Here is a 13,788-nt window from a genome sequence, read left to right as displayed (position 1 = left end):
GCTTTTTTAGTTTCCTCAGTGACAGTTAAGATTATAAATACTTCAGAATGTTATGTTTTTCTAATTGTGAAATTCAAAATTTTAAAGGAATATGAAATGACAACTTTTTAGTAGGCCTTGTATCTTATAATTTATCTACCTTTTGCGATTGCCAAGTATAAAAATGGTTTCGTGTATGTTAGAAAGGCTTAGCTGATTGTGGACTACTTGATCAGTTAGATGCAGTGAAGAGCAGTTATGATCAAAGTTTGTATCGATATCAACGAGGAGATGGGGTCCAAATAGGACTTTAGATCCCTCACTAGGAGTCCCGTTTTGCATATGTCTGCCACAGAGTAGTATGTGCCTCTCTGGCCAAGGGCTTCTTACCAACACTGCCATTCTAGGAAATCTGCTGTTTTTAATGGTTAGATCATTATGCTTTTCTATTATGTATACTAATTGGCACTTGCTTATGGGAACCACAGCTATCTTACAGGTTTGTTTTAAGTGAAAGATGAACCATATTCTTGTGGTATCCCAGACAGTGAAAATTGGGCACTTTGTGTTTTAATATTCACAAAAGTTACATGTTTATTGGGTCACAAAGCTTGTACCTCTTTTACATGGGCTACTTGTGAGTCTAAGAATTCATTGTATTTTAGTAGAGAGAAATGCTTAAGCAGGAAATACAGTATCATGTTTAATAGACTTAATTTACATATTCTCACATCTGTAAGTATATGTTTTAAAAAAATTATGTGGATTTGTTTGTTCTTTTACTTAGGAAAAAAATGAAAGATATCTTCTACTCTTCCCAAATATTTTGCTAATGTTATCTGCCAGTCCCAGGATGAGTGGTTTTATCTATCAGGTAAAACACATTTTAAATTTATATTTTAGTGTTTAGTGTGGATTTGAGAATCATTTCCATGCATATTTTGAATTTTTTCATTAAATACTACCTGTATCTATTTTTGTGTTGTATGTTGTATTATGTGTATATTGTCATACATACATTCAATTATGTACACATAGCTACTGTCTGTATATTTTACTGTCATTGTCCAAATATCCTTGTGTTAATCCTAAGCAAAAAAAAAGAAGGAAACAAATGAAATTTATAGATTGATCTCCTAAGGACACAGATACTATGGTACAAGGACAGCTCTGTCACCTTCTTTTCCTGGTCGTCGTGGTGCCATCGTGGTGCCACTGTGGCTGGGTTCCGTGGGACAGTGCCCCAGGCTGAGATGTGTCATCAGCAGGATAGCACTGGAAGAGATATTGATAGATGTCAGGTGATGTAAGTAGTACTAAATGCTCTTTCAGCCTCTTTATATTTAATAATTTCACTGATTTTCTTTGAGATTGAGAGCTGATTTAAAAAGAAAATGCCAGGGGACATCATTTCTGGGTTTTTTTGTACAGTTGTCCCCTGGTGTCTGCAAGTAACTGGTTCCACGACTACTCTCAGATATCAAGATGCATGATGCTGCTCCAGTGTTATAAAAAATGAAATAGAACAATGCATATAGTCACCCCCCACCCCCCAGCCCAAATTTTTAGTCATGGATGGAAAATACTGTTTTTGATCTGCAGTTGGTTGAATCTGTGGATGTGAAACTTAATGGATATGGAGGTCTGACTATAATTTAAAATGGCAGTATTAAGTAGATTGTGTTTTCTCTGTATGTCCAGTAGGTGCTTCTGGCAAGGTTTTATTACCTTTTTCTGTGTAGTTACAGAAACTAATGTATGTAAAGGCCTAGCTGATCACCGGATACTGCTTCAAGAGAAGTCTCCACTTTGTTTTTTGAGTTGCATTTCTTCAGAACATAGTGTGTTGTTTTGTATTGACCTCCACAAGCACACTAGAGAATCCTGAGTCAAAAGTGTCTACAGCTTGTTTGTATCTCCAGAGAGCGTTGTCTGCCATCCAAAGGTGCTATCTTCACACAGTTATTCCAGAAGGAGCACTGTAAAATTGATAAAGCAAATATATATGGACAAACCCAGACAAAAATGCCTCTTAATTTGTAAGGTGGCTTCTGAGCAGATGTCTGTGGCTGAGTTAGCAACTTGGGTTCCCTGTAACCGGCAGCTCCTGCTTTGTTAAATGACCCCGATAAACGTAAAGCTGAGTCCTTTTTTTGCCAAAACTTCTGGCTTCATGATTTATACCTCAAGAGGTTGAGATGGGGCTCTGCTCTGACCTGAGGAAGTAAAGATTGCCCTTTGGTTCAGGTCAGGCCCCTAGTGACAAGGCTGGTGCATTTGCTAGGATGTTGGCGTTGATGTGCCAGCATTCATGTTGGCATGATGTGGCATTCATGTAACCAATAGGACCTGTTTTCCCACTCTGCACAGTTTTCAGGGAGGTAATCTCTGATTGCTGTGACCTGTGTATTGTGAGTATTTATTTCTGGCTTTGAGAAACATGAAAAAATATTAATCTAGCAACAACCAGAACATTCTGTTCCTTGGTGTTGATTGTTAGCTTAAATATAGTCACACAGCTTTATTTCTGGAGAACTTCTCAAAGCTACTAAAATACTTCTCTGCATTATGAATCTTGGAAAGGAGTGTGCAGTATGTAGTGGTTTTTCAATTCATTTGACCACAGAAGAACCCAAGCACTGTCTAAAGTCCCACCTAGTGAACAACATGACTAGCTTTCCAGCCTGGGCGCTGGATCATTCCAGTCCCTTGTGCTATAGGATGTTCAGTAGCACCTCTGGCCTTTTTCACTATAGGTATCAGGAGCACCATCATCTCTGTGTCTTTGCCAGTACCTTCTGCAGGGCAGCCCTTTCCCCTTATCTTGCTGAGACTGCTGCTTTTGGAGGTGCTGAGAGAGTTCTGTGCAGGCAGCTTGGCCTTAAACACCAATAGACTTTTCTTCAAGACTTGGTTGGTCACCAGGTCCCATGATGTATTCATGGAGACATTTGGTCCATGCCATCCCATCTACCTAACTCTGTGTACCGTGACCAGCTAGGCTATCCAGGCAGTAAGGGTTCTCAGTGGCCATTTAGCCATAGCCCAGTCATTGGACCAGTCAACCATGATAACTTTTTATGTATCAATCCTATAAACCAAAAGGAAAAATTAATGGTATGGGCTGGATAAACCCAGGGTTTTTTTCTTAAGGGTGGGTGTTTTTGACAGCTCCAAATTTCAAGGACCTTTTGGTGGGAATGAAGTGTCTCTGGACATTTTGGGTAGCACCAAATGTCCTACAAGGTGTTGCAGTCCTTTTCTGGTATATCTCCAGTGATACTTTCCGTTTCTGGTCCCAAGTCCTCCACTTTCAGAATGGATAGGTTGGCTGCCATCTTGCTGCATTTTGTGCAGTGCTAGGCACAACTGCCAACTTCCTGTCTGGTAGACAACCAAGTATAACTGTTGTACAGTTCCTCAGGCTCCAATTTTCCCCTTATTTTGCTTCAAACATGGAACTGTCTCGGCATTTCTTTTTGAAGCAAATCAGTGTTTCCTTTCCATAAACATGTTATTTAAAATAGCTACAATAGATTGTTTTTTTTTAAAAAATCATAATATATAATGTTTTTGTGTCCTCATGTTTATGTATAGAGTAACTCATCAGTTGTAATTTATTTGTGTTCTGCATAGTTTGCTGTTCTTTTATGCTGGCTCAATTTCTTCGTTATAACATTATGATTACTTATTTGAGATAGAGATTTTTATAATATACTTGCATCTGGTACAAGCAAAACAGCTTTTATGGTTTACAAATACAGTTCCTCTGCCATTTCTGAACTCATTTAGTATTTAATAATGGTACCTTCTTTATTAGAAAAGCACTAATTGTGTTTTTTTGTGGGGGCGGGTCTTTTTTTAGGGAAAGCTACCAACGACAGGAATGACAATCACAAAGCTTGAGGACAGTGAAAATCATAGAAATGCGTTTGAAATATCAGGTGACAGGCAAAAACTCTGTGGATTCTATCTGTCATGGTGATGAGAGGCAGCTTATAATCTGTGTGCAGATTCTTGCTTGACTACTTCAGAAGGCTGATGTTTAAGCGTTGTTGAGTTATACTCTGGGTGTGTGTGTGTGCATGTGTGTCCTTTCTCCCTGTTTTCCCATTTCAGCTTGTTTTTCTCCTCTCTTCTAGGGAGTATGATTGAGCGGATATTAGTATCATGCAACAACCAGCAGGATCTCCATGAGTGGGTGGACCATCTACAGAAGCAAACAAAAGTCACATCTGTCAGCAACCCCCCCATTAAGCCTCATTCTGTGCCATCTCATACTGTAAGGACCCCCATACTTCTGCCTACAAACACCAGAGTCAGCTTTTGGTTCACTTGTCAGCAAGTGATCAAGTAATTTAAAGCATAGTCAATATTTGGATCAAGAACGCACATACTTACCTTTTATTTCTCTGCAAATATTTGCTCATCTCCATTGATTAGTGAATAGCTTCAGTGATCACTTCGGTAGAGCAGCTCTAAGTTGTGCTTTGTTACATACAGTTCAGTGCCACTTGGGCGAGGAGGCTGCTTCTGTGCTCAGCAAGGTCCTCGAATACTAATTTACTGGGGATTTTCAATTGAAACTTCAAGACCATCTGCTCCATTGTTTTTTTTTTCTGAGAATTTTAACTGTATTTGTTGTTTTATTTAAAAAAAACCCCACAACTATTTATGATTTTGAAAAGGACCAGTCTTGTTGAAAGTATTAAAATATAATTTTTGACTTAGAATTTTGATTTTAAGAAATTTACTTTTACTTAGAAAAAAGAAAAACTCAACAGCTCAGCTCAGTGTTTTAGATAAAGTACTTGTATTTCTGAATAGATCAGAAACAAAGTGTTAGTGTTTAAAACTTCTCTTTTTTGTGTTTTTTAAAATCATTTGTTATCTTTATCAAACAGTATTGAAGAACCAGGCACACCTTTTTACTAATGACCTAGCATTTCCAGTTGTTAGGTTTTCTGACGTACTGTTAGATTGTTAAGATTTTTATTAGGACTTTTCCTGTCCTGTCACTTTTGTGTTCGTTATCCTTAGCGTTCAAGGTTTAGCCCAGCAGGTGTGGTGTAGGATAACACTCTGAGCAGAGTATCGTCGGACTTAAAATCTCGCAGCAGTTTGGAGGCTTAAACTACTCATTTGCTATAGCTGATGTTTCATTTTGAATGGCTCTGCCGTTTATAACTTCCCCATACTTTAAAAAATACTAAAGATGTTTAGCTTTCATGATACCAAATTTATTCCAAAGACATATGTGTGTTTATAAAGAACATGTGTGTTTATAAAGAAAAATGGAAGTGCCTTTTCATTCAGATTGTCTGTGACAGTCCCAAACTAAACTTTATAAAATTTCATACCAGATAGAAGCTTGTTCCATGTCACCCGGTGGCAAAGGAGACACCTCATCAGCAGGGAGTTCTAGGTCCCCACTGTGTGGAGGGCAGTTTTTCGTGTACAGGCTTTTGAAATGTGCTGCTTTCTCTGGGAGCTTCTCTGCTTCTTGGGGAATTGTCTTCTACCTGTAACGTGGCTGTATAATATTCTGATTTTAGCACAAAGCATAACTCTTTTGACTCTTTCAAGTAAGGACAAACACCACCAAATGTTGCTTCTTACTGCATTATTGCTAGAAGGGAGGGATGTTTTACATAATTTTTTCCTTTTGTAAATTAATTAGTTTGAAAAAAATTAGTAGTAGCTGTGCAGCATATTCTAAAACACTCATGTACACACCAGGACAGGCATGTGGTTCCTTCAGGAAGTTAGTTGATCCTTCTGTTCTTGAATAGCATGGCATAAGCTAGAGCTGTGGTTCCTTATTCTAAGCATGTGTGTCAGATACTGTTCAGTTCTTTCTAATAATGGCCTTACTCAGGTTTTCAGCTCATAGGACCATCAGCTGTATATCCTGTGAAGCATGCTTTATTGCTTTGGGTTAAGTTGAGGTCATTAACTAATGTTGAATTACTTAATTTATTTAACATTTTCTCATTTAATTGTCAATGTGATGGGTTTTTCCGGAAATATAAACCCCATTAATGTCTTCTGAAAAATTAAATTTTTATTTTTAGCGAGAGAGAAATTAAATTTTTATTTTTATTTTTAGCGACACACAGGTAGGGAGAGAGATGAGAAGCCTCACATTGGAGTTGTGGCACTTAGTTGTCCACTGATTGCTTCTGATATGTGCCTTGACTGGGGGGCTTAGGCCAAGCCAGCGCCCTTTACTGTAGCCAGCAACCTTGGGGTTCAAGCCGGCAACCCCACGCTTAAGCTGGTAAGCCCGTGCTCAAGTTCACGCTCAAGCTGGTGAGCTTGGGGTTTTGAACCTGGTACCTGAGTATCCCAGGTCAGTGCTCTATTCACTGCAGTACCACTAGTCAGGGAGAAATTAGATTGCTATAACTCTGTTTTAATTAAAGCTAATTTTTCTGAGAAATAACTTCTTTTATTCCAGGGAGTGGCAAAAAATATAAAGAAAAAGTAAATGTTTTCAGTTTTACAGGCAATATGGTCTCTGTTGCAATTATACTTTACTTTGCTTTTTTTTTTTTTTTCTTTGTATTTTTCTGAAGCTGGAAACGGGGAGAGACAGTCAGATAGACTCCCGCATGTGCCCGACCGGGATCCACCCGGCACGCCCACCAGGGGGCGACGCTCTGCCCCTCCGGGGCGTCGCTCTGTTGCGACCAGAGCCACTCCAGCGCCTGGGGCAGAGGCCAAGGAGTCATGCCCAGCGCCCGGGCCATCTTTGCTCCAATGGAGCCTCAGCTGTGGGAGGGGAAGAGAGAGACAGAGAAGGCAGCTGTCAACAGAAATGGGCCTGGCTGTGTCACTTTTTTGTTAATCAAAAACTGGAGTTAGGTCCTAGCTTAACCCACCTCTAAAGCACAGGGCACTAATATTCAACTGGTGAGCATTACCTTCCCCCATAACCACACCCCTAGTACAAGAATGTCTATTCTTTTATAAAATTCTGATGTCTGTATTAAATAAAATACGTTTTTGCAACTGTTGCTCCATGGTAAATAAAAGTAGCAGTGGAATGTGCAGGCGGTAGGCCGCCAGCATGCTGCCTCCTGACCCATGCTTTGTTGCAGCCTGGAGCAGAACTGTGGAGGCACCCAGTATCCCACTGCTTGGAGGCAGAGATGCAGGAGAATTGATAACCTGGGGGTTATATCACTGGGTACATTTTAAAAACAGTGAAAGTAAGTGTATTTGATCAAGGTTTCTTTGATGGTGAATGTTCTATTTCTTCGCTTTCTTGTTTTTTCCCCTGGGCAGCTCCCCTCCCATTCGATCACCCCATCCAGCAAGCATGCAGACAGCAAGCCGGTGCCACTGACGCCCGCCTACCACACGCTACCCCACCCTTCCCACCACGGCACACCACACACAACCATCAACTGGGGACCCCTGGAGCCTCCAAAGACCCCGAAGCCATGGAGCCTGAGCTGTCTGCGACCTGCACCCCCCCTCCGGCCCTCAGCTGCTCTCTGCTACAAGGAGGTGAGGTCTAAGCAAAAGTGCGCGTGACTTGGGCCATTTCAGTGAATTCAGAAATATGAAAAATCACGTGTCTAGTTGTGACATAAAAAATATAGATCTTTGAATTGTGAAGGGCCTGCCTTTCTTCTTCTGTCATTTCCTGATGTTTAGGGGCTTAGGAGGGTTAAGGGAACCCTTGGGGGCATGGGGAGACTAATATAGCATTGGGCCCTCTCTGTGCCATTCTCGGGGGCTTTTCTGTGCTTGCCAGGGCCCGGCCATGAGCAATTAGAAGGCTTCACATGGGCTTTCTCGGAACCTCTAGCTGTCCTGAAATTATTTTCAGCTTCCATTGTGATGTGTCTCGCCTTATCTCTGCATCCTGTTCTGCTGTGCTTTATGACTCTTGCAAATTTGAGATCTTGCCCAGGAGCCCTACGTTTACAAATAAAAGTGGAGGGTGATTAAGACAGCTCTTCTCTCCTGCACTTTGCTTCTTTCCATTCTAATCTAGTGTTTCTCTATGTATTATGTGCAGTTAAAATGTGATGATTCCCACCCCTAAATGTGGTAACAAGTTTCCTACACTTTCATACTAGGTTATAAACCTGCTTTGATGAGGAAAGGAAGTATGTTGAAAACTTAAATTCTGAGAAATACTAGCACTTGAGGAAGCTTGGTAAATGAAAAGATGAGTGTGGTTATCACGAGCGTGAGTGGCATGAATGAGTGTGGTTATCATTAGTATGAACTTAAGTATGAGTTGGGAGTTTGGGTGCTGTGAATGTGAATATGGTTACCGTGGTGTAAGTGTGGTTATTGTATGAGCATGAGTATTAGTATGACTATTATAAGTGAGAATATGGTTGTTAGGATGTTAGGAGTGTCAGTGTGGTTATAATGAGAGTGAGCATGGTTATTGTGTTCATGTAAGAATATGGTTATGAGTGTGAGAACGCATATGGTTATCATGGATGTTCATGTTTATAGTGTGAGCATGTGAACATGGTTATCGGACTATAGAAATGATCCCTGCAAGTATAGTCTTTGAACATGGTTATCATGAGTGAGTGCTCTGGTTGTGGTCATCATGAGTGTGAGCATGGTGCAACACAGTTGCCTGGTATGAGTCTCGACATCTAGTGAAGGGCCGAATTTGCTGAAGAATCTTGAGCAGACCCTTCCTTCATCTTTGCTAGCAGTCCTAAGTGTTTTAAGACACCTAGAAAAATACTACATAAATTATAATCAGTTCTTTACATTCTTTGTTCTTAACAAATTTTATTTTTTTATGATACATATTTTGCTGGGGGTTAAATGCCCAAGTCAGAAATTTCTTTATCATAACAGTTAAGAATGTTGATACTCTGTTGCCTGGTTTAGTGTTTACAGATAGCACAGGCGAGCACTGGTGGAGTTTGCATTACCAGGGAGGAAGACGGAGGTAAAAGTGTTCAGCACAGGAACAGCAAGGCAAGGGAAAGTGTGTGGCAGTGACCGTGAGCATCTGCTTTGGGCTAGCTGGCTACAGTTGCTTTCCTGGACCTCGTGCTAGAGAAAAGGCTTCACACACTAATTATTGTACAGTATTACTGAGCACCTCAGAATACTTAGTGAAAAGTCATCTTAAGAGTATGGCAAGAATGGAGCAGCCAGCTTTGCTGGGTCCAGGTGTTGGGCACGCTGTGTGTAGATTTGTGCCCTCTGCACATGTGTTGCCTTGTGCATTGCCAGTAGTCTCATCAGTATTTGCTTTGAATTATTTAGAAGCCAGAGAACACATGCTGTGTTATTTGTGAACAAATTTCTGCTGCATTTCTTTTCATTTATATGTTTAAGTGAGAGGAGAGGAGATAGACCAACTCCCACATGAGCGCTGACTGGGATCCACCCAGCAACTCCCCTCTGGGGCCAATGCTCAGATCAGCTGAGTTATCCTCAGCTCCTGGAGCCCATGCTCAGACCAACTAAGCTGTCCTCAGCGCCCGGGGCCAATGCTTGAACCAGTCGAACCACTGGCTGCGAGAGGGAAGGAGAGAAGGGGGAGAGGGAGGCGAAGAGAAACAGATGGTCACTTCTCATGTGTGCCCTGACTGGGGATTGAACCCAGGATGTCTGTACACTGGGCTGACGTTCTGTCCACTAAGCCAACCGGCTGGGGCCACTCTGCCGATTTCTAAAAGATTTTTAAATATTTATTTTTACAAAAGATATTTTGAAGAGATATCTTTAAAAATCAGGGTTTGTTCTCTATGTGCTTTTATTCTGATTCATCCCATAGCACATGTCACCTTCTGAGTCTTGGTTTCTTATTGTGAGATTCACAACTGGTTTATGTAATTTATATGATGCAGAATTAATGCTTTTTGATATCAATATTTAATACATGCTTGGCAGTTGAAAACCTTGTCCTCTCCGTTGGTCTTTCTCCTGCCCTCAGTTTTTCATCTTCTGCACAGTTTTTAGAAGTTGTGTTACAGAGGTTAGGGGGAGACTGTTACATTGTGCACATAGCTCTGAATTAGCGTGATACTTCTGCCAGAAGCCAGTGCCTTGTCTTCTCTCTGCATCAGCGCCCAAGGCCTGTGGGCTGAGCGGTCTTACTCCCTTTTCTTCTCTCTCAAGCTTCAGACATTTTCCTAAAGGAATGGTTCTTCACTTACCTTTCCTTTAAAAATAACGTTAGTTTCCTCATCTCTTCCTAGTTAGCTGCAGCAGATGGGTCTGCTCCAGAATAGCAGCATGTGTGGAGCTCGGCGCACGCACCGCCAGCTGCCCTCTCTCTCCCCCAGAAGCTGCCAGCCTCCCGGCAAGCTGGCAGCACCTCTGTGTGTTGTGACAGTGCTGATGGATCCAAGTAACGAGAGGTTTTTATCAGAGTCGTTGCCCTGTTCCTGATTTTAAATCAATGCTCAACAGCTGGCAGAGAAAAGTCCAAGTATGGGAAAAGTAGGAAACTCTTAACAGTGAATGTCTGTAGTGCTTTAATATTTCACACCTGCACAGCGATTCTTACTGTATGTCAGTAAAAATTACTGCCTTTGGGAACTGTCAGCATTTTTTTTCTCGTTTTCACTTCTTAGGATCTTAGTAAGAGTCCCAAGACCATGAAAAAGCTGCTACCTAAGCGTAAACCTGAGCGGAAGCCTTCGGATGAAGAGTTTGCACTGAGGAAAAGTGAGTTACCTGTGCGTGAAGACATGGTCTGCCTCAGGCACGGCACAGCATCCTGGGATGGGGAGAGTCAGGGTCGGAGCCTGGTGTCACTTCTGAAGGACACTGAGCAGCAATGGCAACAATCCAATTGAGTGTAGACTCTCAGAACAAGAGAGATACACTGGTGATGGAGCATGCCTGTGGTTTTCCCCGTGGTGGGACTGGTGGCTCTCTCTTGGCCTCTGTGTCTATCACTTCCTCTGGGACCACCTGCCCTTCCTGTCCCCTTTGCCCTGTGGTCTCCACATGCCCTGTGGTCTCCACATGTCAGAGCTGCATCTGCACGCTGGTCTGTCACTGTAGGGCTCGTTTTCCCAGACCTGTGTGCTCAGACACGCTTCATGCTCAAATGTAAATGTAAGCTTGTGAAATGTCAGGCACGGTATCGAATTCAGCTCTGGACCCCTCAGCCTCACACGTAGGAGATCCTCAGCGGATAGCATGTGAATATGGAGAGCTTCAGCACATGCCTGCCCACTTCCTCCCAGGGCCTGGCCTGTTTCCCAGTGCGACAGGCAGGAAGGCCCCGTGAGCAGGCGGCTGCGGGCTGTCTGGTGCTGCGGGAGAGCCTTGACGGGGAGGTGGCCCGGCCTGGTAGAAGCCGCGGGGAGGCTGTGGGCTGTCTGGTGCTGCGGGAGAGCCTTGACGGGGAGGTGGCCCGGCCTGGTAGAAGCCGCGGGGAGGCTGTGGGGTCTCTCCGGAGACGGGGAGGTGGCCCGGCCTGGTAGGGGCCGCGGGAGGCTGTGGGGTCTCTCCGGAGACGGGGAGGTGGCCCGGCCTGGTAGGGGCCGCGGGGAGGCTGTGGTCTCTCCGGAGACGGGGAGGTGGCCCGGCCTGGTAGGGGCCGCGGGAGGCTGTGGGGTCTCTCCGGAGACGGGGAGGTGGCCCGGCCTGGTAGGGGCCGCGGGGAGGCTGTGGGGTCTCTCCGGAAGGGCCTGCCTCTGGCCCTGCTCAGCCTGCCCACTCTGTACCTCTTGTGCCCCGTGTGCCCCACGATTTGTCACAGGCCTTTCTGACTTCCTGGAGCATTGCTCCTCATTTTTGCCATCCCCATTTGGGACCCTTCATCCAAGGAGAGCTGGTTTTAGAACACACAGCTGACATCACCCAGAGGAGGGGGCAGTGGCTGAGCCTGAGCCTGGAGGACCGGCAGCCTACACTCGAGCCTGCTCTGCCGCTAGTCACATTTGGAGGACATTCTGTCCTTAGAACGGGTGTGGTAATACTCCAGGAGAAGTAGTGCAGTACCGGCCCACAGGCTGCTGTGAAAATGAGTGCTCTCGCTGCCCTGACACCTGGCGTACGCTGCAGCGGGCAGGCAGTGTGTATTGTGCCATCGTGGTGGTCACTCTCCTCAGGTTTTGGCAATGTAGAGCAGAGCCTCAGTCCCGGACAGCTAAAGAAGTGATGAGGCGTTCCAGGGACGAATGTCAGGCCTGGAAATGAACAGCTGGTCCACACATACTAGCTGTGCCTGGGGAGTGTTGTGTGGCTCTCTTCATCAGCAGGCATGTTTTGAGCCCCTTCTGTGTGAAGGGCCCTGTGCTGGGCATTGGGACAGGCAGCACAGGAAGTACCGTTCCCTTGACATTGTTTCAGTGCCTCTGTATGCCAGGTGCGCAGCAGTCAACAAAGGAACACCGTCCCCTTGGTGCTGTGCTTCAGTAGAAAGGCACCACGGGAGAACGAATAGGCAGCTGATAGCATGGTGGTGTGAAGAGCAGGGGAGCGGGGTGCAGGGGCCGTTTTAAATAGGGTGCTTGGGGAGGCTGAATAAGCACCCTGAAGGGCTGAGGAAGCCAGCCACGCAGCTGTCTCGCCAGGGCTCTCCAGGCACTGGCTCCAGAGCCCCTAAACCAGGAACTCCTTGGTGTAGTCAAGGGACAGCAAGGAGCACCTGACCTGGGGTTTAGGTGTGTGTGTGTGTGGGGGGGGGTGACAGGGAGATAGTGAGATGGTTCCCAGAAGTGCTTTGAGCGAATTTGCAGCCGCAGTCCAGTTGTGAACAGAGGCCTTGATGGGACTTGGGTTTTAATAGGACCCCTGATCCCTGTGTTGAGAACAGACAGGGAATCAATAAATCCGACAAAGTTAAGAGCTATATGATTTTACACATAGTAGGATATAAAACTGAGGGTGAAATAAGTAAATCAGAGGACGGACGGGCAGAGGCGGGAACAGGGAGACCGGATAGGAGACGGCGCAGTCGTCCAGAGAGGAGGACATGATGGTGCCTGGCCAAGGTGGTGACAGTGACAAGTGAAATGTAGGTGGAGTTCAGGTTTCTTTAGAGATGGGGCCTCTAATAGTGGTTCTCTACTGGGGATGACTTTGCACCCCAGGGGACATTTAGTAATGTCTAGAGCAGCGGTTCTCAACCTGTGGGTCGCGACCCACAGGTTGAGAACCGCTGGTCTAGAGATAGCTTTGGTGTCACAACTGGATGAGGTCGCTGCCGGCATCGGGCAGGCGGTCAGGGGTTCTGCTACACACTCATTCTACAGCAGTGGTCCCCAACCTTTTTTGGGACATGGACCAGTTTAATGTCAAAATATTTTCACGGACCGGCCTTTAGGGTAGGACAGATAAATGTATCACGTGACTGAGACAAGCGTCAAGAGTGAGTCTTAGATGGATGTAACAGAGGGAATCTGGTTATTTTTAAAAAATAAAACATTGTTAAAAAAAATAAAATAAAACATTGTTCAGACTTAAATATAAATAAAATGGAAATAATGTAAGTTATTTATTCTTTCTCTGTGGACCGGTACCAAATGGCCCACGGACTGGTATTGGTCCGCGGCCCGGGGGTTGGGGACCACTGCTCTACAGCACATAAGACAGCCCCACAGCAAAGAATTTTAGCAGGTCCTGAAATAACATCGTTTTATTATAACATTGACAACTTAACTCTTATTTAAATCAATTAGCATATGGTGAAATTGGTTTAATTATACCTCATTTCGATTAAAGTTGCAGAACCAATGGATGACGTTAAGTGAGGACTTACTGTATCTGATCCAAAATGTCAGTCGTGCCATCCACGGTTGAGAAACACAGGTCCATGGGATGTGCTGTTGGATTGGACTTGGTGTGTGA

At 44.2% G+C, this 13,788-nt stretch overlaps 1 protein-coding gene across 3 annotated transcripts in view; it reads left to right on the top strand.

The window, feature by feature from the left end:
* Positions 1-13,788, top strand: part of ARHGEF7 (Rho guanine nucleotide exchange factor 7) — a 151,472-nt gene that overhangs the window by 119,242 nt on the left and 18,442 nt on the right. For all 3 annotated transcript variants that reach the window (XM_066380549.1, XM_066380547.1, XM_066380548.1), the window contains 5 exons: positions 767-853; positions 3,845-3,923; positions 4,122-4,261; positions 7,270-7,494; positions 10,557-10,650. In XM_066380549.1, coding sequence (XP_066236646.1) covers positions 767-853; positions 3,845-3,923; positions 4,122-4,261; positions 7,270-7,494; positions 10,557-10,650 — 625 coding nt within the window. The remainder of the gene's footprint in view (positions 1-766; positions 854-3,844; positions 3,924-4,121; positions 4,262-7,269; positions 7,495-10,556; positions 10,651-13,788) is intronic.

This window comes from Saccopteryx leptura, chromosome 4, assembly GCF_036850995.1.
Source record: "Saccopteryx leptura isolate mSacLep1 chromosome 4, mSacLep1_pri_phased_curated, whole genome shotgun sequence".
NCBI lineage: Eukaryota > Metazoa > Chordata > Mammalia > Chiroptera > Emballonuridae > Saccopteryx > Saccopteryx leptura.
The sequence above is the reverse complement of the archived record's forward strand: the minus strand, read 5'-3'. Positions and strand labels throughout refer to the sequence as shown.